Source organism: Carassius auratus, chromosome 5, assembly GCF_003368295.1.
Source record: "Carassius auratus strain Wakin chromosome 5, ASM336829v1, whole genome shotgun sequence".
Lineage (NCBI taxonomy): Eukaryota > Metazoa > Chordata > Actinopteri > Cypriniformes > Cyprinidae > Carassius > Carassius auratus.
Genome location: NC_039247.1, coordinates 4,034,874 through 4,060,273, shown reverse-complemented (window position 1 = coordinate 4,060,273; position 25,400 = coordinate 4,034,874). Strand labels below are relative to the sequence as shown.

Genomic DNA, 25,400 nt, shown 5'->3' with positions numbered 1-25,400 from the left:
GCTCATTCAAATACTGAGGTGCTAAACCATTCAGGGCTTTATAAGTAATAAGCAATATTTTAAAATCTATACGATGTTTGATAGGGAGCCAGTGCAGTGTGGACAGGACCGGGCTAATATGGTCATACTTCCTGGTTCTAGTAAGAACTCTTGCTGCTGCATTTTGGACTAGCTGTAGTTTGTTTACCAAGCGTGCAGAACAACCACCCAATAAAGCATTACAGTAGTCTAACCTTGAAGTCATAAATGCATGGATTAACATTTCTGCATTTGACATTGAGAGCATAGGCCGTAATTTAGATATATTTTTGAGATGGAAAAATGCAGTTTTACAAATGCTAGAAACGTGGCTTTCTAAGGAAAGATTGCGATCAAGTAGCACACCTAGGTTCCTAACTGATGACGAAGAATTGACAGAGCAACCATCAAGTCTTAGACAGTGTTCTAGGTTATTACAAGTAGAGTTTTTAGGCCCTATGATTAACACCTCTGTTTTTTCTGAATTTAGCAGTAAGAAATTACTCGTCATCCAATTTTTTATATCGACTATGCATTCCATTAGTTTTTCAAATTGGTGTGTTTCACCGGGCTGCGAGGAAATATAGAGCTGCGTATCATCAGCATAACAGTGAAAGCTAACACCATGTTTCCTGATGATATCTCACAAGGGTAACATATAAAGCATGAAGAGTAGCGGCCCTAGAACTGAGCCTTGAGGTACTCCATACTGCACTTGTGATCGATATGATACATCTTCATTCACTGCTACGAACTGATGGCGGTCATATAAGTACGATTTAAACCATGCTAATGCACTTCCACTGATGCCAACAAAGTGTTCAAGTCTATGCAAAAGAATGTTGTGGTCAATTGTGTCAAACGCAGCACTAAGATCCAATAAAACTAATAGAGAGATACACCCACGATCAGATGATAAGAGCAGATCATTTGTAACTCTAAGGAGAGCAGTTTCAGTACTATGATACGGTCTAAATCCTGACTGGAAATCCTCACATATACCATTTTTCTCTAAGAAGGAATATAATTGTGAGGATACCACCTTTTCTAGTATCTTGGACAGAAAAGGGAGATTCGAGATTGGTCTATAATTAACTAGTTCTCTGGGGTCAAGTTGTGGCTTTTTTATGAGAGGCTTAATAACAGCCAGTTTGAAGGTTTTGGGGACATGTCCTAATAACAATGAGGAATTAATAATAGTCAGAAGAGGACCTATGACTTCTGGAAGCACCTCTTTTAAGAGCTTAGATGGTATAGGGTCTAACATACATGTTGTAAGTTTAGATGATTTAACAAGTTTATACAATTCTTCCTCTCCTATAGTAGAGAATGAGTGGAACTGTTCCTCAGGGGGTCTATAGTGCACTGTCTGATGCGAAACTGTAGCTGACGGCTGAATGGTTGCAATTTTATCTCTAATAGTATCGATTTTAGAAGTAAAGTAGTTCATAAAGTCATTACTGCTGTGGTGTTGGGAAATGTCAACACTTGTTGAGGCTTTATTTTTCGTTAATTTAGCCACTGTATTGAATAAATACCTGGGGTTATGTTTGTTTTCTTCTAAAAGAGAAGAAAAGTAATCAGATCTAGCAGTTTTTAATGCTTTTCGGTAGGATATGCTACTTTCCCGCCAAGCAATACGAAATACCTCTAGTTTTGTTTTCCTCCAGCTGCGCTCCATTTTTCGGGCTGCTCTCTTTAGGGTGCGAGTATGCTCATTATACCATGGTGTCAAACTGTTTTCCTTAACCTTTCTTAAGCGTAAAGGAGCAACTGTATTTAAAGTGCTAGAAAAGAGAGAGTCCATAGTTTCTGTTACATCATCAAGTTGTTCTGAGGTTTTGGATATGCTAAGTAATTCGGATACATCAGGAAGATAACTTAAAAAAGCTGTCTTTTGTGGTAGAAGTGATGGTTCTTCGATACTTGTAACAAGAAGTAGAATTTACAATTTTGGCTATATGAAGTTTACACAGAACTAAATAATGATCTGAGATATCATCACTTGGCTGAATAATTTCAACACTATCAACATCAATTCCATGTGACAGTATTAAATCTAGAGTATGATTTCGACAATGAGTAGGTCCTGAAACGTGTTGTCTAACACCAATAGAGTTCAGAATGTCTATAAATGCTGATCCCAATACATCTTTTTCATTATCGACATGGATATTAAAATCACCAACTATTAAGACTTTATCTGCAGCCAGAACTAACTCGGATGTAAAATCACCAAACTCTTTAATAAAGTCTGTATGGTGCCCTGGTGGCCTGTATACAGTAGCCAGTACAAACATAACAGGGGATTTATCATTAACATTGGTTTCTCTGGATAATGTTATATGAAGCACCATTACTTCAAACGAGTTATACTTGAAGCCTGCCCTCTGAGAAATCCTGAAAACGTTATTATAAATTGAAGCAACACCTCCCCCTTTGCCTTTTAGACGCGGCTCGTGTTTATAACAATAATCTTGGGGGGTGGACTCATTTAAAATAATGTAATCATCAGGTTTTAGCCAGGTTTCTGTCAAGCAGAGCACATCTATATTATGATCAGTTATCATATTATTTACAAAAAGTGTTTTCGTAGAAATGGATCTGATATTCAATAAGCCAATCTTTATCATTTGTTTATCCATATTGCATTTGTTTTTTATTTGTTGAACCTCAATTAAATTGTTAACCTTAACTTGGTTTGGACGTTTTTTGTATTTTCTAGTTCGTGGAACAGACACAGTCTCTATAGTGTGATAACTAGGTGAAAGAGTCTCTATGTGCTGAGAATTAACTGACCTCTGTGACGGGAGGCAGCTAGCAGACGGTCGGTTTAGCCAGTCTGTCTGCTTCCTGACCTGGGCCCCAGTTAGTCAAGTATAAACACTAAGACTATTTGCCATATTTCTAGACAGAAGAGTGGCGCCACCCCAGGAGGGATGAAGACCATCTCTTTTAAACAGGTCAGGTCTGCCCCAAAAGCTCGTCCAATTGTCTATATAACCTATGTTATTCTGTGGGCACCACTTAGACATCCAGCCATTGAGTGATGACAATCTGCTATGCATCTCATCACCACGGTAAGCAGGGAGGGGACCAGAGCATATTACAGTGTCTGACATCGTGCTTGCAAGTTCACACACCTCTTTAAAGTTATTTTTAGTGATCTCCGACTGGCGAAGTCGAACATCATTAGCGCCGGCATGAATAACAATCTTACTGTATTTACGTTTAGCATTAGCCAGCACTTTTAAATTTGCCAAGATGTCAGGCGCTCTGGCTCCCGGTAAACATTTGACTATGGTGGCTGGTGTCTCTATATTCACGTTCCGTACAATAGAATCGCCAATAACTAGAGCACTTTCATCAGGTTTCTCAGTGGGTGCATCACTGAGTGGGGAGAACCTGTTTAATGTTTTGATCGGAACAGAAGAGCGGTGTTTGGACCCACGACTACGCTGCCTCACCGTCACCCAGTTGCCCTGCTGCAGGGGCTCTGCTGGAACCGGACAATGTACAGGAATCCCTGAGCTAGACGCATCCAAAGCCATATCTAGAGCCCTAACATTCTTACTGTCCTCAATTAAAGTTTGGATGCGTGTCTCTAATTCTGAAATCTTCTCTGTCAGCCTAACTGTTTCCCTGCATTTATCACATGTGAATCCCTCATCAGCGACAGAGATAGATAAACTGTACATGTGGCAAGAGGTGCAAATAACAATTGTAGGAGAAGCCATTACTCACCGTGCTTGATGAAATATTCTTACTGCGGTTGTAGTAATCCTACAATATTAGGATTCTTAAAGGCATAGTAGAGGGAGCTTTAATTCTGAGAAGAAAAGTCTGACTTGTAAGATACATAATCGAAATTTAATTCAGTAATGGAAACAAAAGAACAAAATTGTGAGGGGAAAAATTGTGAGAATTGAGAGAAACTCAAAATTGTGAGAAAAAAAAGTTGCGTTTATATCTTCCAATTATGACTTTTGAGACTTACGAGAGATTTTCTCACAACTTTAACTTGTGAGATGTCTGAATTGTGCGATATAAACTCGACTGCGATTTGTGCGATAATAAGTCACAATTATTTTATTTTTATCCCATGGCAGAAATAAGTTTCCATAGGTTACGATCTTGTTTTACTTAGAAATGTCAGATTACTGAAGTATAATGAGTTGGAAACTGCAATTCAAGTAGACTTTAAAATGTGTTTTCTTTCAAAACTCTTGCAACATACCTCACCTCAAATTTGGTATGGAATGGAGAAAGAAAAGACAGGATTGTTTACTTTTCCTGTGCGTGGTTAAGGCTGGAAACCCGGTATAAAAACAAAATATACACCCAGAAAGAAAGCGAGAGGAAAGAAAAAAAAAACCGATGGGGAAATTTAATTAGCGGTTGTCCATCCTGAGGCGCAGGGATTGGAGTCACCAGAGTTAGCGGGAAGTCGATGGGCTTTAAATTAGTGGCTGCGTTTTTTGACTGATCTTTGAGTGCAGGGAAAGGAAGGGGTGGTGGGGGGGTCTTGAGAATGATAAATGGAGAAGAGGGCAATTTTACGACCTCTCAGGAAGTTGCTGCCATAGCCGAGAACCAAAGCTGGAGTTCATTTTATTAATGATGAAATAATGAACCGAGATTCTCCCACAGAACCTTCAATGACATCACCAGCCTCGTCCGCCATTGTGTCTTGTCTTTGAGGCGTCACTGAGAGATCTAGTGGGTATCATCTGGGGAGGAGTGTTTAGTTCTTCCAAATCAACACCATTTGATTGCATTCATCCACATGCAGCTTGTTGAAGAAATCCTTGTGACATCCGCCAGAGCTAACATGCTAGTGATATATGGGGTTTTAGTGGCAGGAAACATTTACCCACTTTGAAAATAGTGTTTGAAACCAAAGTCTGTTTGTTTAGGCCTGGTTTAGTCTTAATGTTCAGTCCAGTTTGTTGAGCCATGTGGTGTGGAGTGAGGAAAGCCCCGACGATCCCCCCCCCCCCCCCCCCCCCTTTTTTTTAAGCCGCTGACATAACCTCCCTCAAGACGTGCAGCACACTTTATCATGGGAATTAATTGGGGGGACATTTTTTTTATTCTTTTTTTTTTTCTGTAAGAATATACATAGGTTTACATTTGTATAGATTTATACGTAGATCAATGGATATATATTCATTGTCATGTGGCTGTAGAAGCTTTTAATTTTGTCACATTTTGGTTGAAGAATTACAAATGTTTGGTTCTAAATAGAACTGATCGTCAGATGCATCTCTGTTTTCTTTTGTCTATAAATGTAATGTCCACTTGTGAATACACAGAACACAAGTCTTTCAGTCCTGTGAGTTATTCTTTGGCTGCATAGTTGCAGGGCCTCATATTTGCCTCGTGACAGAGTCAGTCCCTTTGCTAGGTGCCCCCTCACACACACACACACACACACACACACACACACACACACACACACACACACACACACACACACACTAAACAAGTGCAAGTGTAATTTCTGGTTATGCAACAGGAGCTGCGAGTGATGAGAGATTTTGTTAAAGCAGAGAAGGTGAAAGACTGACTGGAAATAAAAATGTTGATGATATGATTGTTTGCAAAAATTAATGCATCGAGCAGGAAGAAAATACATTTATACACTGATGTAATAGAGTGTACAAGCTAGCAGTAGAAGAAATGAATGGCAGCTTTATTCAGCTGAACGTGTGTGTGTGTGTGTGTGTGTGTGTTTATAAACAGCACACCCCAAAAGTTGACTAATTAACAGGTGAATGTTCCCTCTGTGAAACAGCCTCATAAAACATTGTTAATCAGCTATAAAAAGCATTATGTCATTATGATTATGTCACTTACCTGAACATAGCCTTATCTTTTCTATCCTTTAAACTGTTATTGCTTGCAGCATCAAACTGGTCTCAGAACAGGTCTGAACTAGAAGCTGACCTGTAATCCAGGGTCTTCTGGTGCCTTCCCTGAAATTATCCTATATTAGTTCTGCACTACTTAACAGGGGCCTCCAGTGAGACTGGCATCTCAGTGAGGTCGCTGCGTCCATGGACCGGGCCAAAATCAAGACCTGTTTTTCTGTAAATAACCACTGACAGTGTGATGACATGTTAAGACCATTTTACTTCTCATCTTTAAAGAGAGCGCTTCTAGCAATGTAAACGCAAGCTTGAGATCAAACTTTAGTGACTTCAGTCTCAGAGGTGTCCATCTGTTCGCAGTAGTTCAGACATGTTAAAGCTAGTTTACTGCTCCTACATGAACTCTAAGTGACACCATTAAATGTTCAGTTTAAATCGTTAAGTAGCAGAGAATTCAGGAAACTTTGCAGTTAGCCAAAAGATTGATTTTAGACTTTTTCAGTGATCACCAAGGATGCTTGTGAATGAAGGATTTTTGTGTGCATTTACATTTTATTCCTTATAGAAATACACTTATTTGCTGATTCATCTTTAAAGTGTGCATATGTGTCTGCCAAATGCATAAATGTAAATAAATAAAGGGGGAAATCGAACTCATTAAAACAAATTGAAAACTCAATAGTTATTTTTCTATCCAAGTTTCTTTTGTTTCTCCCGAACAATTTTATATGAGAGAAAGGAAGTTTAATTTAGCACTATATGCTGGGGTTTGTGTGACTACATGACATTTACAAGCTTCATAAACATTTTTCACCCATAAAATAGTTTTAAATTGTAGCACGCTGTACTCATGGTTGCTGTAAAATGAAGCCATTGCCGCTTAATGGACTCCTTTGTCCATAAGAATAGTATTAAACCATAAGGGTAAGTGTGTGACCTAGTTAATGGTTCCAGATTGTTGAAAACAAGGTTTTTTTTTGGGGAGGGGGGGGTGGTTTGTGGCACGTTTGCACAGATTCTAAGAAATATGATTTGGTGCATTATGGATAGTGCTTGTCACCACGGTAACACATGGATATAAGGAATTGATTAACTGCATAATTATACCGTATTTTTCAGACTATAAGTCGCACTTGGGTATTAGTCGCATCAGTCCAAAAATACGTCATGATGAGGGAAAAAAAACATATATAAGTCGCACTGGACTATAAGTCTCATTTATTTAGAAGCATGAACCAATAGAAAACATTACCGTCTACAGCTGCAAGAGGGCGCTCTGTCTTCAGTGTAGACTACATGAGAACTGAGCAGCATGGAGACGGTAATGTTTTCTCATGGTTCATTTCTCTCGGTTCATGTCAAATTAATTTTGATAAGTAAGTCGCACCTGACTATAAGTCGAGGACCAGCCAAACTATGAAAAAAAGTGCGACTTATAGTCCGGAAAATATGGTATTGAATATTTGGTTAAGTTGTACTTTACTTCAGTGATTTAAACATTTATTTTCTTTTAATGTAAACTTCTGCACCATAGCAAATTAGTAATTTTGTTTGTAAGAAAACTAACCTCAGGCAGTCAATTAAGTCATATTTGTGGGTGCTTTTATTTAGTTTGTCTTACATTTTAGGTAAATTCTATTTAAAATTCTTAATTTTCTCTTTCCCACTCTCTTTCCAACTGCAGAAATGTAATCTAAAAAATGAAAGCAAAAGGGCAGCTCTAGCCTGTGTCTATTTAGCGTTAAAGTGTTGTGGTTCTCAGTGTAAACTTAAGCTAAGAGTGTTGTTTGGAGTTTGATGTGAAGTGTAGCCCAGATGTACCCAGTAGTAAAGAGACTGTGAGAAACCGAGCAGGCACAGGTTTGTACTTCGCTGACTTGGATGCTTATTTTATTTTCTCCTTTTTGCCATTTCCATTTTTTTTCTGCAAGAAGTTTAGACTTACCTAAATAATGTCTTGGCACTTACAGAGAAAATAAAGGGTGACCACATGTAAGTAAACTCTAAATGAGGAAAGTATGCCTTTATCTTTGAGGAAACCCAAAGGCCAGAAGGCAACCTGAAATTACAGCGTAATGGCAGAGCTTTGCTTTCTGAGGACTTAATTACTTTAATTATAGCAATGCAGAGAGTGAGTGAGTGTGTAGGACTGCTGAAATATAAAAGGGGATGAGGAGGAGAAATCAACAGGATTGAAGAGATGAATGCTTCAGTGGTCTATAAATGATTTTTGACCAGTTGGACATTACATGTTGATGTGGTGCTTTCTTGCAATTGTACATTCATTGCATCTTTATCTATATGTTGCATGCAATAACACCTTTATTTGTACAGTAAAGGTAGAGTAACAGGACCTTATGGCACTTTGATTCCCATAACAAAGAAAATGCAGACAGAATCTTGGCATACAGTCATAAAAATGGAATTCACTATATATCTTGGAATTTTGGATGAATAAATGAACCATACAATCTTGTATTCAAATATCAAGTACATGTCTCTGTGTGAATGAGTGGCACAGTTTTTTCAACATCTGGACATTTTTAAATTGTGCCCTTTGAGATCTGAAATTTGTATACTGATTTAGCCAATTTTTATATATTTTTTCTCTCTGGTTAATGCTCGGCTCAAGAAGATTTCATTGACTAGAAATTTCTCTTCATGTTAGCAGATGCTATAAATGATTTTTAATGACCAGAAGAACAGTCATGGAAATGCATAACTCAAGTGTGGTGGAAAAGATGCCTTTCATTCAAAGCACTTTTCAATACACAATAAAACCATGAGTCTGGTTATTAAGTTAGATATTGTATTATCATATAATTTTGTATTTAAAAAGATATTTAAGCCACCTTAGAAGTTTTACTTCAGTCATTGTGATGCTATTGTACTGAGATCACTTAGACAAATATTTTATATTATATATATTATATTATATTACAGCTTTTTATATTTTGAATTTATTTTATATCATTTGTTTTGCTTAGTTTTAGTTTTGTTGTTTTTGTAATTGATTTTTTTAAACGTAAATGTATTTATTGATTTAATTATTTTTCAGTTTTAGTTTAATTATATCAAGTTAAACTAAATAAAAATTAGAAACTAACTAAAATAAGTTTGTTTTTTTTTTTTTTTTTTTTTTTTTTACTTCAGTCAATGTTTATTTAAAAAAACTGGAAAAAAAAGTATGGTTCAGAAGTAGCTTTAATGTAGTTTGTACAGTAAGTAGCTTGTGTAGCCAACTACTCATTCAAAAGAGTAGCTATAGTTTCAGAGTAGCTTCTTCAACACTGCTGGAGGGGATTGTGTGTGTGACACCTGAACAACGTGTGTGTGGGGGGTTGCGTGGTGGTTTTTGCTTCGTCTTAAGAGGCTTTTTTTTTTGCTGTCATTAGGCAAGTTGCTACATCACAGCACTTGCTCAAAGTAGATTCCATGTCTCTTTCTTCTGGCCTGTTCTCTTACTCTGTTGCTCTCTCTCTCTCTCTCTCTCTCTCTCTCTCTCTCTCTCTCTCACTCTCTCACTCTCTCACTCTCGTTCTTTCTGCCAGCCACCCCTCTCTGTCTCTCTCTCAAACCCTCATTTTCCTCCTACAGCTCTTTTATTGAGCACTATTAATAATTAACCGAAATTGCCATCTTCAAAAGAGCTGAAGCACACTGATGTGAAGCAAACAAGGTAGAGCGCAAGAGTTCAGTCTGTTTCCGCATTCCTGTGAATCAGTCAATCAGCCGAACGATAATACGAATTTAAAAGTTGACAAGACATAAACAGTCATTAGCTTCCACTTCGTTTTCATCTCTTGAGGTGTTCCCTCGTGAATCCCATTGATTCCCTCATGTCGTCTTCGTTCTGATGTTTACTGAGCATATTCCCTTTTAAAATAAAATTATAAATCTCATCAAAGACTGTAAAATACGTCTCGGGGCGTAATAATTAAGATAAGAATATTGTGTTGCTTATCTTTTATAATGCCTTTTCCTGCCATGATTTATTTTATTTAACTTAACATTTTTCTTTTCACTATTATAATTTCTTTAGCTCTCCTAAAATTGCTTGCTTTATCCAATATTATGTTGGGAAAGGTGGAGAAGGTGTTCAAAATGTTTGCTTTGTTCATTTTCTATTTGAATTTGGTAATACTGCTGCAGCGCCTTTGTGCTACACAATTGCAGTCCCAGGAGTTTTCTCTGGCTTGTTTTTGTCCTTCTCGCTCAAGCTAACAGAAGTCAGAATGGGAATCGGTTTCACTGTGATTTTCTTGTGGGATTCAGTGAGCCTTGAGTTGAAAAAACATGTAGGATTTGATATTGAATGTTGGCGTCAACATTTTTAACTATGTCCCAATGTTTTATTTGATTTGGACTTCTAAGTTACTATTTAGCAAGATCAGTTTACAACATCACCAGACCCATCATAGTGTGGTGCGCATCAAAAAACTAAATTACTTGAGTTGGTTATTGTCAACTTCCTAGCCAGCGTCTACAGCATGTAGTTAGATTGTGCTGCGTTAAACTTGCAGAAAATATGATTTGAATGGAGCTATGGTGGATAAAAAAAGGTTGAAAAAATATCCTAAGATGATCATAAACTTTTCACTTAATCCCAACCTACACCAACTTTCTCATTTAGGCCTTTTACATTGAGCTTGAGATAAATAAATTACTTTGACATAAATGAACAGTGTAATGGTGTCTGAGGGTACATGTATTGTTAGTTGAACAGTCACTGGCAATGTCCCTACCACACACACACACACTCATAGACGTGCATAAGCACACAAGCAGTCTGTGGAGAGGCCATGCTTTCTCTCATAGTACCCAGAATGCCTTGGGCTTGGAACAGTGCCATCCCTTTGCTACTCTGATAACAGAGTTATAGAGCTGCACATTGCCGCTTTGATCTCTTTATTTTGCTTTTTTTTATTTCAGCCTGTTCTTTTCGCATGAGTGGAGTTGGAACATACCCAGCCGTCGGTGTGTAAACAAAATGCAAGTCTGGTTATGTGATGTCAGTCATCTATTAAGATAATAAAACAATGAACATCAAGATGGCAATAAAATAGTGAACAAATAAGGCAATGATAGCACAACTGAACACAGTGATCAAAGCTTTGAGCTGTAGTTATGAACAGAAAGCCACTTTAGCCATCACAAAGTGTGTTTGCTTGTTCTACACACTGACTCGAGAGCCATCTAGCTGAGGGGTAAGAGCAAGCTCTAGTGGTTGGGAATGAAACAGGTTGAACAGGGATTGAAATATTTACTTATGAAAAAATTTAATACAAATCTTTTTAATTAAGAAAAACTTAAGCGTACTGTTGAATAAGCTTTTTCTTTGTTCTCGTTCTCACAGGCAAAGAGAGCCGTTCAGAGAGGGGCCACAGCGGTTATCTTTGACGTCTCGGAAAATACAGATGCTATTGACCAAGTGAGTGTAACATCAGTGATGTGTTGAAGTTATAAAATAGCCATTGCTAAACCATTGTACATTTGTGGTTACTGTGGTTTAACTACAATAACCATGTATGTGTGTGTGTGTGTGTGTGTGTGTGTGTGTGTGTGTGTGTGTGTGTGTGTGTGTGTATATATATATAAGTAAAAAAGTAAAAAAAATCAAACAAAAAAACTACCATGTGTAAAAGTAAAAATAACAATTTTGAAAAATATTTTTGTTCAGCAAGGATGCAGTTCATTGAACATAAGAGACAATTTTATAATAGAACAAGATTTACATTTCAAATAAATGCTGTTGTTTTGAACTTTCTATTCATCAAAGAATCCTGAAAAAAAAAAAGTTACATGTCCAGAAAAATATTGAATACGTCTGTGCTGCTAAATATTTTTAATATATTAGAAAAAAACAAACTAAAAAAGATCAGTCAGAATTGTTTTATGTGCTGATTTGGTGTTTTTTTTTTTTATATATATATATATATATATATATATATATATATATATATATATATATATATATATATATATATATATATATATATATATATAAAACACCAAATCAGCACATAAAAAATTTCTTACGGATCATGTGACAGTAAATTACTTTTTACATTTGTTTTTTAATATATTAAATAGAACATATGCATCAAATATGTCGCTTTGGTGAGCATATGGGTCTTGATAAAATGTACCTTTGTCATGACAATGCTTAAATCTAAGCAAAATACAGTTAAATTGCTGAACTTTTAGAAATACTAACAAAAAAGCGGGAAACCGTGGTGCAGGACGTATTCTCACCACTGTCTGTGGAAAAGGCTGATCTGCGGAAGTCTTTTTATTTGTCACTGCTTTGGAGTGAGCAAGGGTCTTTCTTTCCACTCCCCACTCTTTCACTGTGGTATTTTTTTCTTCCAAACCAGGCCCAGACTTGCTTTTTCCCCCTCTCCCTCGTTCAGTTGTAAACGGTGTACAGACGAGATAAAAGAGCTTCTGTGTAGACCACATGAAAGGAGTCAGCGCAGAACATTCCAATGCCAGCACCTCTGTCCAGACTCATTCGGCTTCCTCTGTCGCACAGATTACAGTTTAAAGCCTCAAGGCTTTGGGGAGGACGAGGAAAGTTTTAATCACGGGGCAGAGCATTAAGGGAAAAGCTTTCATCATCACCTGCTAGATCCTACTCTAGTTCCCTACCCCAGATCCTAACCCAGTTCTGTCCTTATTCGTTTTCTCTCTCTCTTTTCTCCCCCTCAGTAACCAGACGTACATTACCAAATACATCTGTGATAGCTCATATAGTGCAGGTTAATGCAAAATGAATGCTATTACTTTTTAAATGATCTGGTTTTTGCCTTCTGAATGAATAAATAGGTGAAAAATCCCATAGCCTCTTATAGCATTTCATTTTCTGACCCTTTAGGCACATGTAGGGTCCCTTTTTAAAAATGTGAGGGTGGGCCAGTAACCAACAGAACAATCTAGCAACTGCATATCTAGCTAACATCTTCCTCGGAAACATCCAAGCATCATAGCAAGTTTTTCTTCTGTCGTATTTGTAACATTAGAACATTTCTGTCATACTGTAATGCATAATCATAGAGAAACGTGAGGCTTTCCCGGAGTCTGTGCATCTTTTCTTGAATGAAAACCCGAACAGATTTGAAAAATAAGAGGGGGGAAAGAACACTTAAATGACTATCTTTCAACTTCCCATATTTCACATCAGAGACATGACGACAGAGGGAGAAATAGAGGCTTGAATATCCCTGGTATTTCCCTCAGGTTTTTCAAATTACAGACTGGAGCTGTAGTCTGAGGGAGCTACAAGGCTAAATCGAGCATCTATATTCGCAACATGCAATTGGTTTACTGCTATTTTCCCCTTCTATAGAGGAAAAGGTCCAACCACAGTTTCCACGTCTGGACTCTATAGGTTGCTTTTTCACATGGGTGTATGTTGTCGGCAGAGCTTTTCCCCGGCAACCGAGTTCATGTTGATTTGGCAGATTGAAAATGTTATTCATTAAACAAATGACATGTATTTTTCCAAGTAAGCCACAGCATTGTAATGGGTTTTGTTGCTGCTGTTTTTGAGAGTTTTTACTCTACCCAACTCTATAACTATCATTATTTGTTAAGTGGTCTGCCATGAGAGCTTGTATTATTTTTTTTCTCAAGGTCTGTCTTTTCTCTCTTGATTTTCTCCAGCTGAACCAGGTTTCAGAAGACCCCTTAAAGAGGCCGGTGGTGTATGTCAAAGGAGCCGATGCGGTTAAACTGATGAACATAGTCAATAAGCAAAAAGTTGCTCGAGCCAGGATCCAACACCGACCGCCAAGGGTAAGAGTTGATGCTTGGATTGCATGCATTAAAACATTAGTAGAGATGGGTCCCAAAGTTTATCTAGATTTTTTTTTGTCCTTTTATATATCATATATCATATCATATCATATCATTATATAGTTGCAGAGTTGGTGCATAGCATGCTATAAAAAAATGATTCTTCTTTAAAGTACACCCTCTAGAGCAGGTTGTGTTTTGCTGTTCCGTTATGTCATTTAAGTCATTTTTACAAAGTTTGTAATCTTATTTGGTTTCTCTGCATACACTTTATCTTTAAAATGTGCTGACGTTTTCCTGCCGTTGTGTACTATTGCAGCCCACAGAGTATTTTGACATGGGAATCTTCCTGGCGTTCTTCGTTGTGGTGTCTCTGGTCTGCCTCATCCTCCTCATCAAGATAAAGCTCAAGCAAAGACGCAGCCAGGTGAGGCTCCATAATGCAACCTCATTGCTACATGCCATTGAATTCCTTTGCAAAAAGTATACAATTTTAAGAAGTTTCACTAGTTTGTCTGCCTATTCTGTCCTTAATGATTAGGCTCCTCTCAAACCTACGTTTGGAGGTTCTCCTACATTTGTTGCTCTCCTGACATGCCTTGTTTTTCTTCTATCTCTTCTTCTGTCCATAATTGTTTCCCCACCTGTCAGAGTTCCATGAACCGGATGGCCATTCAGGCCCTGGAGAAGATGGAGACACGCAAGTTCAAGGCTAAGGTCAAAAGTCAGCGTGAGGCCAGCTGCGGAGCATCAGACTCAGTGAGCAGTAGTTCCACATCAGACTGTGCCATTTGCCTTGAGAGATACATGGATGGCGAGGTAATGATCTTCAGAAATGTTCAAAAACTTTTTTTTAAGTATTGCACATTGGCCAAACAAGCAGTTTTTCCTCACCTTGTCAGTTCTTTAATATCTATTCCAAAACCAAATGACAGGCTGACAGTCTAGAGGAGTATGCCAAGCCACTGCTGAAGAACCCTGGAAAATTAGTCATGCTTTCTAGTGTATTTATTTTGGTTGATTTGGTTATGGGGCAATGGGCCTCTCTGAGGTTCTTGACCGTGTTGTCTCCATACACATCCATTTCTTAGCCTCCCTGAACTTCTTTTGTCTCAAAGTATATGAAGACTAACCCTGGTGGCATTTGTTATATTCGTCACTTGCGGTTTTGTGTCATGCTAAAAAGAAAGCACACAACAAAGAAATCAAGGCGTCTGGGAATCACAGAGGAAGTGGCAGTATAAAAGGCTCGGTGGCATCAAAGCGTTTGTCTGCGATGATGAAGAAAAGCAACAAAAGCAGGGTGGAAAGGCAGAGGGAGGGGGATGAGTCATGCTTCTGTGGGTGAGATCGGTGAAGTTATGCTTTCTGACTGAAAGCTTTCTCGGAAGGGGTTGGGAATGTTCACGTTTTCGATTTTGAGACACTTTGCCTTAGTTTGAAGTGTTGGGCTTATTAGTCTTATAAAGCAGTAGCAGCAGTGCAATTTTTACAACCTGTGAGTACTAGTTTTAAGATATTTTTTAGCATCTTGAGCACTGACATGCTGTGTTACGGTGGTGCCATCTACAGTTTACATTGCATGGCGTCATCTTCAGTAACTTGATTAAAATCCTGCTACTGGAGGATTTGTAAACCTTGCTGTAAAATTAAGTTCCATCCCTAAATAAACACACCTTGACCAGCTAATTGAGATCTTCCAGGGTACTAAAATCTACCAGGCTGTGTAGGGACAGGCTGGAGAGAAATCAGGATTAGACACCCCTGATATAAATCGTTAGTTACTAGAAGAAGAAAAAAGCATCTTTGGGGGGCCTGCAATTATTGCATGCCAGAATGGTTACAAAAATGTTAAAACTAATCTGTTGATCTCCAATCCTTCCCTTTTACAGGAGTTGAGAGTGATCCCGTGTGCACACCGATTCCACAAGAAATGTGTGGACCCGTGGCTACTTCAGCACCACACTTGTCCTCACTGCAGGCACAACATTATCGGTGAGCATAAGATGCTGACTCTGCTGTCAGATATGTTCAAACTTATGTTCTTGAATCACTTTTTAATTTCTAAACCTGTGCTTTATTATTTTCTACCCAGAACAAAAGAAGGGAAACCCAGGCGCTGTTTGTCTTGATCCAGGAAACCCAGTCCACAGCCGCCAGCAGAGAGTCGTCCTCCCTGTTCATTATCCAGGAAGGGTGCACAGAGCTGGACAGGTGACGGCCTACCCTACACGGACCAGCATGGACCCCCATGGCAACCCCATCACTGTTCTAACAGTGGACCAGCACCCTGAGCAGGGCCTCTATCCTCCACAATCCTCTTTTATACGGGGTTACCCTGCCCTGCACTTGGAACACACGCTAAACCCGCACCATTGTGGCCTGGAGCATCGTGCCCCTGCTTACCCTCAAACCCATTCTTTCAAACGGCCCAAATTCCATGGACGCAATTTTTCTCGTGCAGCCTGCTTTTCCCAATACGAAACCATGTACCAGCACTACTATTTTCAGGGCTTGACCTTTCCACAACCTGAAGGTCAGCAAGGGAATGGACTCCACAAAGGTCACAATCGACCCTTCCAGCCAGGACTTTTGTATCCTACTGTGGTGCACATGGCACCAGCTTCCTCTTCCCGCCTGGGTGACTCCGGAAGCACCTCGGGACTTAGTTGCTACCATGGGCACCGCTCCGTGTGTAGTGGTTACCTTGCGGACTGTCCTGGAAGTGACAGCAGCAGCAGCTCGGGTCAGTGCCACTGCTCCTCAAGCGACTCCATGTTGGACTGTACAGAAGTCAGCAACCAGGGAGTGTATGGGAGCTGCTCAACGTTCCGGAGTTCACTAAGCAGTGATTACGATCCCTATGTGTACCGCAGTAAGAGTCCTTGTCGGGGATCAGCCGGGGAGGCCGGGACAGTGTTTGCCGCCACCGCTCAAGCTGACGACACTTCAGCCACAGTTTCAGGGATGATGGACTGCCTACAACCGCAGCTTGGAGCGTGTTACAGTTCTGGGGACCAGTTGTCTAACTGCAGCCTGGAGCCCAACTGTAGTAGCCACTCTTCGGTGGAAAGCAGGGAACTCACTACCTCAGCTGGGCCCCTAGAGGGCACTGTGGCTGAAAAGAGCCACAGCTCTGTGAAGCCTTGTGGAGAGCAAGGGCTAGCTTGTAACTGTTTTGAGGTCCCCAACTTAGAACATAAAGGTAAGGAAGGAGATGACAGGGGACACTGCAGGTGGGCCGCAGAATCTCAAGCGGTCGCTTCCCCACAGAACTTTTATAGTGTTAGCTCCGAGCAGCTACAGTCTCCAGATCATGTTAGCTATGATGGACTGCCATGCTGCTTCTACACAGAGATGACTGTACACCAGGGAAGTGCTAGTCACTACGCTGAGGATTGTTCAGTTAACATACAGTATGCCCAGACAGACAGTGATAGCTGCATGGGACAGGGTTGCTGTGAGCTAGCGCAGCGGATACCCATAATTCCCGAGGATACAGACTATGAATTAGGCTTGGGTTTGGAACCACAAACAAGTTTGCTCCCTCCCAGACTTACCGCAGAGAGAGAGGAGAGAACTTCTGAGGAGACTTGTGACTTGTTTTTCACCTCGGGACAATATAGAGGTCAAGTTTATCAGCAGCCTCAAGATGAAGAGGCGAGAGCACTGTTTCCCTCGCGGTGTAGCGGCGTGTCTGAAACACAAGGGGGTGGCAAAGCATCATTTGATGGATCGGGGCTCTGCTAGGAAGCCCCAACACAGCACAAGCTCTTGAAAATCAATAAATGTTAACCGTTTTTAACAGTTTTGTTGTTAAAAGTGTACTTAGCATAGAGAGTTTTTCAAAATAAGATTTTACGTATGTACTTTTTTTTTTTTTTTTTTTTTTCAGCGTTGATGTTGTTCATTCCTGTGGCCTTCAGAATCTGTCACATCAACACAATGGTTATAGGCGAACGTACAAAGCTATATTTTGAATTTCACATACTTCCTCATGCAACACAAACTCAAATGTGAGTCACTGAGCATCATTATATGCTTCTTTCCTGATTGGACTAGGACCAGGGAAAATGTCTTTACATGTATTTGACTAACTTGTATGATTTTCTTTTTTTTTTGACAGTTACGATTATGCCGGAGTTCCATGTTATTAGCTAAGATGATTTGAATGCTCTTTTCACACGTATATCATTCAGAATTGCATGCAGGTGAGCAGTAAGAACTAAGAAGTCGTATCACTCAACTAAACTTCATTTGGAGAAATAAAAACCAAAACGGATCACTGCATGTTGAGGGAGTGCACATCAGGTGCTGAGGTAATTTCTCTGAAAACATAACTAGGAATATGTCCAACTCAAACTTTCTCTTACTTTCTCAGGGCCTTTTTGTTTTTTCTGTACAGAAACAGACCAATAAAAAAAAGCTTCTTTTTTTATATATATATACACTTTATCAATGGAGACTACTGAGCTACGTATATATCACACCAAAGTTTAGTTTGTCTCCAGGGTACAGTCAGAACACCACTGGTAGGGTAGAATTAGAACCTGACTACTTTAGGGTTAGAGGCGTAGGATGTCTAGTATTTGACCCCTAATAAAAATTTTTTTTTTTTATTAAAGCTAACATTTTGTCAAAGACGCCAAAGTATAATGGTTTAAAGAGATTGGAATGCAGTGATATATATATATATATATATATATATATATATATATATATATATATATATATATATATATATATATATATATATATATCAAAAACTGCATGATTACCTTTAATAACTACATGTTGCACTCATGCTTTAACACATGTCATCATATCATCATGCCTTTCTGTTTTTACAGAGTATTGTATACGGTTTCTATGAAATGTACCCATACAGCTTACACAGGCGGTCATTTTAAAATAACTTTATTTATACATAGACTAAAACAGTGCCGTAACATAAAAATCCTACTCTTGCCTTGCATAGAGATATGTACTGCAGATATAGCATTTTTGTTTTCTGGGTACTCGAGTCACTATTTAATATTTCATATTGTTTGTAGCACTTAAGACTGTATAAAAGAAAATGTGTACAAAAATTAATATTTTTTAATTTTTTAAAAGATATAATTATTTTCTCCATTATCATTTTACAAATGTTAAAGGTTAGAGCTTGATCTGTGTATATTTCTGTATCTGTATAGCAGCACATTTCATAAATGGAAATATGTTCTCTGAATATTTATTGACTAATATATTTATCTTTAAGCCATGTCTTATGTTCAGAGTGTCTGTTTTTTTTTTTTGGAGATCACTAATAAGATACTTTGTAAATACATGGTAATTGCACACAAGACGATTAAATATTCTCTGACCAAAAACTGATTTTAAATTTTTAGTACCATTTTGTAAAAAGTGTACAAAGTGCTTAAAAAATATATGGTTTTATTAAAGTCCAAACACACTTTGACTGTTTCATTTTCACCAAGCAAAACATCACGTTTTTTTTTTTTTTAATGTTATGAACCAGTTTGTGGATCCACTTTTGTTGAAACTTGCTAGAGTCAGACTAGAACAAGAACGCCACATTCTGCAATTCACTGCATTTGACATTCATTACTAAACTTACATTTTATAATGGGATCAAAGAACAAACTATATTTAATCTTTTATTAGGTCAGCATGTGCTTCCCAAAAACCAAACACATTGTCCATCTTGCACAAATAAAAAATAGTGCTCACATTTCATCAGCCTTTAATAATTAAGCCATTTTCAACATATCAGTCAAACCCGCAGCATTTCAGAGGTTTAAAGTGTTTCTATTACCAACAGAACAAATACAAGAACAAAGGGGTTTTCATGCAGAGTTTCCTGAGACCAAGTGTCTGGTCCACCAGTGCTCTCGTTTTAACATCCTCCGCTCATTGTGTGTATAACTGCAGTCTTTCTTATCATTGTGTGCTGACACTCAAAGCTTGAATCCTGAATGAATGGCAACGATTCCTCCTGTCAGGTTAAAATACTGGACACAGAAGAAGCCGGCATCCTCGATCATTTCCTTGAATGTTTCCTGTGGAAGACACATCATTTGATGAAGCTTTCTCACAATCTCAGTTCTTCTTCACACAAATACGGAAATGGTTTACTGTACTCTTTTCTTAGATTACATCTAAATGTCATTTACAGTAAGCATTTTATTTTAAATGTTTACGTTTGTCATATTTTTATATTGATGATTTAAGAGCTTCATGTCCACTTTCAATATTCTTCAGATGAATTTTAAGAATATTATAAATTGAAAAATTACTATAAAATGGCATTTAAAATTGTAAAAAGTTGTGTGATTTTAAAAATAAAAATCTTTAAAGAAAAACCTTAGCCCCTAAGCCATAAGTCCCTTCAGTTTATTAAACACTCTTATACATTCTCAAATTTCACACAGTATTATTTTAGGCAAAATGAAAAAAAAAGACATGTTAACTTTTAATTAAAGACTGAGTTTTAGCAAGGAAATTATTACACTTGCATGAATTGTCTGAAAGGATACTGTGTTTTGTCTGTCATGCCTAGAAAACATCTGTAACACTTAAGTGGGTTTTGTTACCTGGTCTGGGAACTTTCGGATGCTCTCCACCAAATACTGATATGATTTCCAGTCTCCAGCAATCACTTCACCCAACACAGGGATCATCTGAAAACTATATGCATCATACAGCCTGCACAAATAAATAAATAAACATGAAAAAATATACATACAGTGCACTATACACGCTCTAAATTGAAAAAAGCTAAAAAAAAAAAAATAATAATTATATATAATTCAGTATTATAAATGTTTTAAAAAACATTTTGGTATAACACTTGTACAATACATAAGTGTATATGCTGATCTGAACAGCCCCTTACAAATCACCTCCATGCAGTGAACAAGACACACTGTACATTGCACATTGTACATCCCTGTACATCTTAATATTTAAGACAGTTTACAGTTTACACACATGCACATTATTTTGCGTTCTATATTTAATTCTACAATATACATTTTTTATATTTTATTCTTATATTTTTATTGTTTACTTTTATTTCATTCTTACATAGCTTTATTTATGTATATTTTCATCTGTGTTGTTTTCTTTAATAATTGCACTGTCCATGGAGCGGACCTGACTCACATTTCACTGCTGGTTATATATGCTATATATAATTTTGTATGTGACGAATAAAAATCTTGAATCTTGAAGACAACAGTTTTTAGGGACATGTTTAATGCAAGGTTATTAAAATTAACTAAATCTATTACAACATATCATTATTAAAAAAAAAATATATATATATATATATATATATATGGGCTGGTAATTTAACGCGTTAATTAGATTAATTATGGAGAAAAATAGCGCGTTCAAATTATTAATGCCTTTGACGCCCCAGACCTATGTGGATCATCTGCCATTTTATACAGTTCATTGATGACTAATATGAGGCCAGGGCAGTGACTTAATGCATGATGGGGCCCAGAAAATGACCCTAAAATTCAAGATATGGGACAAACGAGTCAATCTTTTGTTCGTTATCTGGATCGGCTTGGTGTTCAGTCAATGTATTGTTTGAGTAAAAGAATTACTCCGGGATATTGGTTTGTTTGAACTCGGAGGGAGTGTCAGCCCCATTAAAAAAAAGTTAACAGCTTAAGTCATTTGTGGATCAATGCGTATTGGAGATGTGAACCATTTAAAACGATTCAGTTCGATTTGGTGAACTGTTTCAAAAAGATCCGGTTACATCGAACTGCTTTGTTTTGAACTCTCTCAAAACAGACATGGAGGAGAAGACAATGCTGAATAAAGTCGTAGTTTGCTTCAAAAAATTATAACTGACCCTCTGATGTCACATGGACTACTTTGATGATGTTTTTCTTACTTTTCTGGACATGGACAGTATACCATACACACAGTTTCAATGGAGGGACTGAGAGCTCTCGAAGTAAATCTAAAATATCTTAAACTGTGTTCCAAAGATAAACTCACGGGTTTTGAATGACATGAGGGTGAGTTATTAATGACATAATTTAGATTTTTGGGTAAACTATCCCTTTAATATTGTGTTGTTTTAGACACAATGTTGTCTTTTTTCCTCAATTTCGCCAAACCAGAATTGGTGATCGAATTTGGTGAACCATTTGGTGTTGAACCATTGGCCATAGTCGCGTTGGCTTTGAAGTGGCTCTGTACAAACCATTAAGACATTTACCACCACCTACTGGCAGTTTTACTTTATTATTTAGAGAATCATTTCCTTTAAGAAATAATTTTATATTTTTATAGTAATGATAATAAAATTAAGAAAATAAATTATTAAAGTTATAGTTCACCCAACCAAAAATGAATTGAACCCACTCATGAACTCACATGGTCCAAAAGAGTATGCTATATGTAATAAATTTTATCAAACAAAATATTTCTTGCTGAACTTACTTTTTGTAATGTCTGTTTGATGCTTAACACAATGACTTTAAATTATCTTTTGGAAATAATTTCTCCAAATTTGATGTGCAATTAATTTGATTAATCCCCATATCAAATAATTAAATGAAAAAATTGAATCGCTTACCAGCCCTAATATATATACACACACACATATACACACACACATATAAACCTATTAGGGCAACATTTCTCATGTACATTTAAAGTACTAAAACAACTAAAACTGAAATCTAATTAAACTATATAGCAGTATGTATGATAAATAAAAATAAAAAGACAAAAACAAAGTTACTAAAACTTTAGCTAAAATGAAAACCGTAACACATAAAAATTATTCAAAATATGAATAAAAACTATAATAGTATCTGTAGTAAATAACACAAGTTAAATGACCTTGTGAGGAGAGGGTTGGTCACTTTGCTGAATTCTAGACACATGAACCGTCCACCTGGCTTGAGGACACGCAAAGCCTCTTGTAGAGCCTGCCAAAATAGACATCATTTCAATCAACTACAGCGACAGATCGATCAAAGACATCAAACACTTCACTCTACAAACACGTTCATGAAAAATTATAACAGAATGAAATGTGGTAACATTTAAGATTAGAGAAAATGCAGAGTGTGAGAGGCAGAGCAATAAGGGCTACATTAATTTGTAAGTTTGTGTTAGGAGATAAATGGCTTTTAGTGGAGTAAAATTTTAGTGTAGTTGAACTTGTATTCATGCAAAATGATGTGGAGTGCAAAGACTTTACTTGCTCTATGTGGGTGACATTTCTGATACCAAATGCAATAGTGTAAATGTCAAACTGATCGTCATCGAATGGGAGCTCTTCTGCATCGCCCACGACCCATGAAAGACCTGCAAATATATGATAATGAAATCAACATTATATTTTCCCTCAAAAACATGAATGATACAAAGTGTTTGATTAAAGAGGACTCTACCTGTAGTGATGCCTGCTTTCTCCGCCCTCTGTTTACCAACTTTGAGCATTTCTTTGTTGATGTCACACACCACCGCGCGAGACTGCGGAGACCCTGCTTTGTCTGACACATAATGATCAGCGATGTCCTGCCATGATGGTGTCTGATGGGATTTTGCTCTCAACCGCTGCTGACGATCATACATTGAGCGTGTGTACTCCAAGAAGCGAAAAGAGATGTCACCTAGAGCAGAATAACACAGAGCTGGATTTACCCAAACATCTAGGGAAGGGGTTTACAAACTTTTGGAAGCCAAATATGATCCTCAACTTTTCCATTGCAGCCCCCTTATCAAGGGTACACAAGTTCACATTAAAACACAGTTTATGAAGGACTAATTTACCAGTGCCACCAGCCGTGTCCAGCAGTCGTAGTCCCGGCTGAGGGTTCATAGTGTGCAGCAGTGTGTCTTTCCACAGACGGTGTATTCCCAAACTCATGGCGTCATTCATCACGTCATACTTCTTGGCCACATTTTCAAACACTTTATACACTGACAGTCGAAGAACAACGGGGTGAACGGAAACGTATGTTACTGGCTAGTGGAAAAAACTCTAGCACACACTATCAGTGACTGAATTTATACAGCCAATAAACTAATGCATGCAAGTTAACTCACCTTTCTCTGCTTTCTCCTCCTCTGGGACTGTTTGGAAACCAAAGTGCGTACTTCTGCCCTCTGTGCTATCGCTATATCCGCGACACCCAGTGATTGCCGCACGACAGCACAAATGTTTGATTCTACACCTTGAAACATGATGAATATTTCGGATAGAATCGGAGAGAGCTCTAAGGGCAAGTGTCCTGACTGAGGCCGCCATGTTTCGCTCAAGTTCAGTTACGTAAGCACATGCGTCATCAACTCGTAAAGCGACGAGTTGTAGTTCCGATGGATCTTTTATGGACTACAATGAATGTAGCAATATTTGACATCCAACGGCGTACTGGACACCCCCGCGATGTGTGGGGAGGCTCTGTCTCGGGACATATTTAAAGGCATTCGTTCACAAATCACACAGAACGTGTTCTTGCTTTAAAAACGCAAGACGCGGCAGTGGAAATAGGCAATAACTCAAGTCTCTTTTTTTTTTTAAAGAAATGGCAATAACCAACGTGTTTAGTGAGCCCTACCAGTAGAGGTCACTATAGGATTCATAGTTGTGTTTTAATGCGTCAGTGCTTCAGAGTTCAGACTAAACTCAGCCACAACAAATATAGGTCTCTGCAGGAAAGTAATGGGAGTTACCAGATCAAGGTGTTTTTACACCATGATACCTGATTGATTGATGTAATAGTGACGTTAGGTTTAGGGGTGGGGTTGGGTAAGGGGGATCATTTAGATTGCATGATTCAGAAACACCCAGCTGTTTGAAAACACCCACATGGTGATAAACGCCCACTTTTGCTCTGCAGAGACCTAAGTCTCAGCCTAATGTCAATGAATGACTAACTCCGCATTTGCCTTTCTGATGGGCTTTTATTTAATGTGGTTATTTAATGAGTGAAGGCTGATGGGGTTTATAGTGTAATCAGACAAATCACCAAAGATTTAATACATGCATTAGCAATTAGCTCGGATTGCATCATTTATACAGATCAGTAACAACCCTTATTAATACATTTATTTATTTATTTATTATTTGCATTTGTGCTGCATTGCAATTCTTTGTGAATGTGTTCACCATGAACATCTGCAGGTGGGCAGCGGGGCCTCCACACACTCACACACACTCAGGGGAAATGGCTTACACATGGGGCCTGTAATACAGGCTTTGTTTGTGCATCCACTCTGCGTCTGGTAGTCATTTTATCTGATAAGCATTTGAGCAACGCAGAAAACATCAGAGACGAATTTCTTCCTTCCTTCACTTTTTTCCTCTTCAGCAGATGTTAGTGTTTTGGAGGTCTGTCTAGTTTTCAAATGCATTCTTGTTTGCATATTCCCTCTTTGTCATATCTTTTCAAAAGAACGCTGTGGTTGTGTGTGAAACTTTGGTCATCGTGCAAGCAAATTTTGCAGTCTCCTGAAGTATGTAATTTGCATTGTAAATTCCCCCTCTCTATGTAAATGATTGCATGTTGTCATTAATAAAAAAGGACATTAGCGACAACTCTTGATGTACAAAGCAAACACGACAGGCATAAGAAACATGCATATTTATTTTTGCACGCAGGACACATTAAATAAAAACTACAAAGGTACTTATACAAAAGATAGATTATATCCCATTTTACATTCCAA

The 25,400-nt window shown here is 38.0% G+C and overlaps 2 protein-coding genes across 2 annotated transcripts in view; one reads left to right on the top strand and one right to left on the bottom strand.

The window, feature by feature from the left end:
• The window catches only part of znrf3 (zinc and ring finger 3), a 76,080-nt gene extending 57,786 nt beyond the window's left edge, over window positions 1-18,294 (top strand). Inside the window, exons 3-8 of the mRNA XM_026244814.1 lie at window positions 11,248-11,322; window positions 13,557-13,688; window positions 14,008-14,115; window positions 14,340-14,507; window positions 15,581-15,683; window positions 15,784-18,294. Of these exons, the coding sequence (XP_026100599.1) occupies window positions 11,248-11,322; window positions 13,557-13,688; window positions 14,008-14,115; window positions 14,340-14,507; window positions 15,581-15,683; window positions 15,784-17,438 (2,241 nt within the window). The 3' untranslated portion in view covers window positions 17,439-18,294. The remainder of the gene's footprint in view (window positions 1-11,247; window positions 11,323-13,556; window positions 13,689-14,007; window positions 14,116-14,339; window positions 14,508-15,580; window positions 15,684-15,783) is intronic.
• An 813-nt stretch (window positions 18,295-19,107) lies between these two features.
• coq5 (coenzyme Q5, methyltransferase) lies at window positions 19,108-24,009 on the bottom strand. The gene is made up of 7 exons (XM_026244822.1): window positions 23,778-24,009; window positions 23,502-23,651; window positions 23,120-23,341; window positions 22,927-23,033; window positions 22,563-22,651; window positions 20,285-20,396; window positions 19,108-19,750 (listed from the first exon to the last, which is right to left on the bottom strand). Exons 1-7 carry the CDS (start codon window positions 23,977-23,979, stop codon window positions 19,649-19,651), a joined length of 984 nt encoding a protein of 327 aa, XP_026100607.1. The 5' UTR covers window positions 23,980-24,009; the 3' UTR covers window positions 19,108-19,648.
• Window positions 24,010-25,400: the final 1,391 nt, after the last annotated feature.

What these genes read in the sequence shown, in the direction of transcription:
- coq5 (XM_026244822.1), bottom strand. Translation starts at nt 23,979, where the DNA reads ATGGCGGCCTCAGTCAGGACACTTGCCCTTAGAGCTCTCTCCGATTCT. An exon ending in ATGTCACCCACATAGAGCAA is followed by an intron (nt 22,652 to 22,926) that starts GTAAAGTCTTTG and finishes CTATTTTGGCAG; the next exon opens with GCTCTACAAGAGGCTTTGCG. An exon ending in ACCAACCCTCTCCTCACAAG is followed by an intron (nt 20,397 to 22,562) that starts GTCATTTAACTT and finishes TTATTTGTGCAG; the next exon opens with GCTGTATGATGCATATAGTT.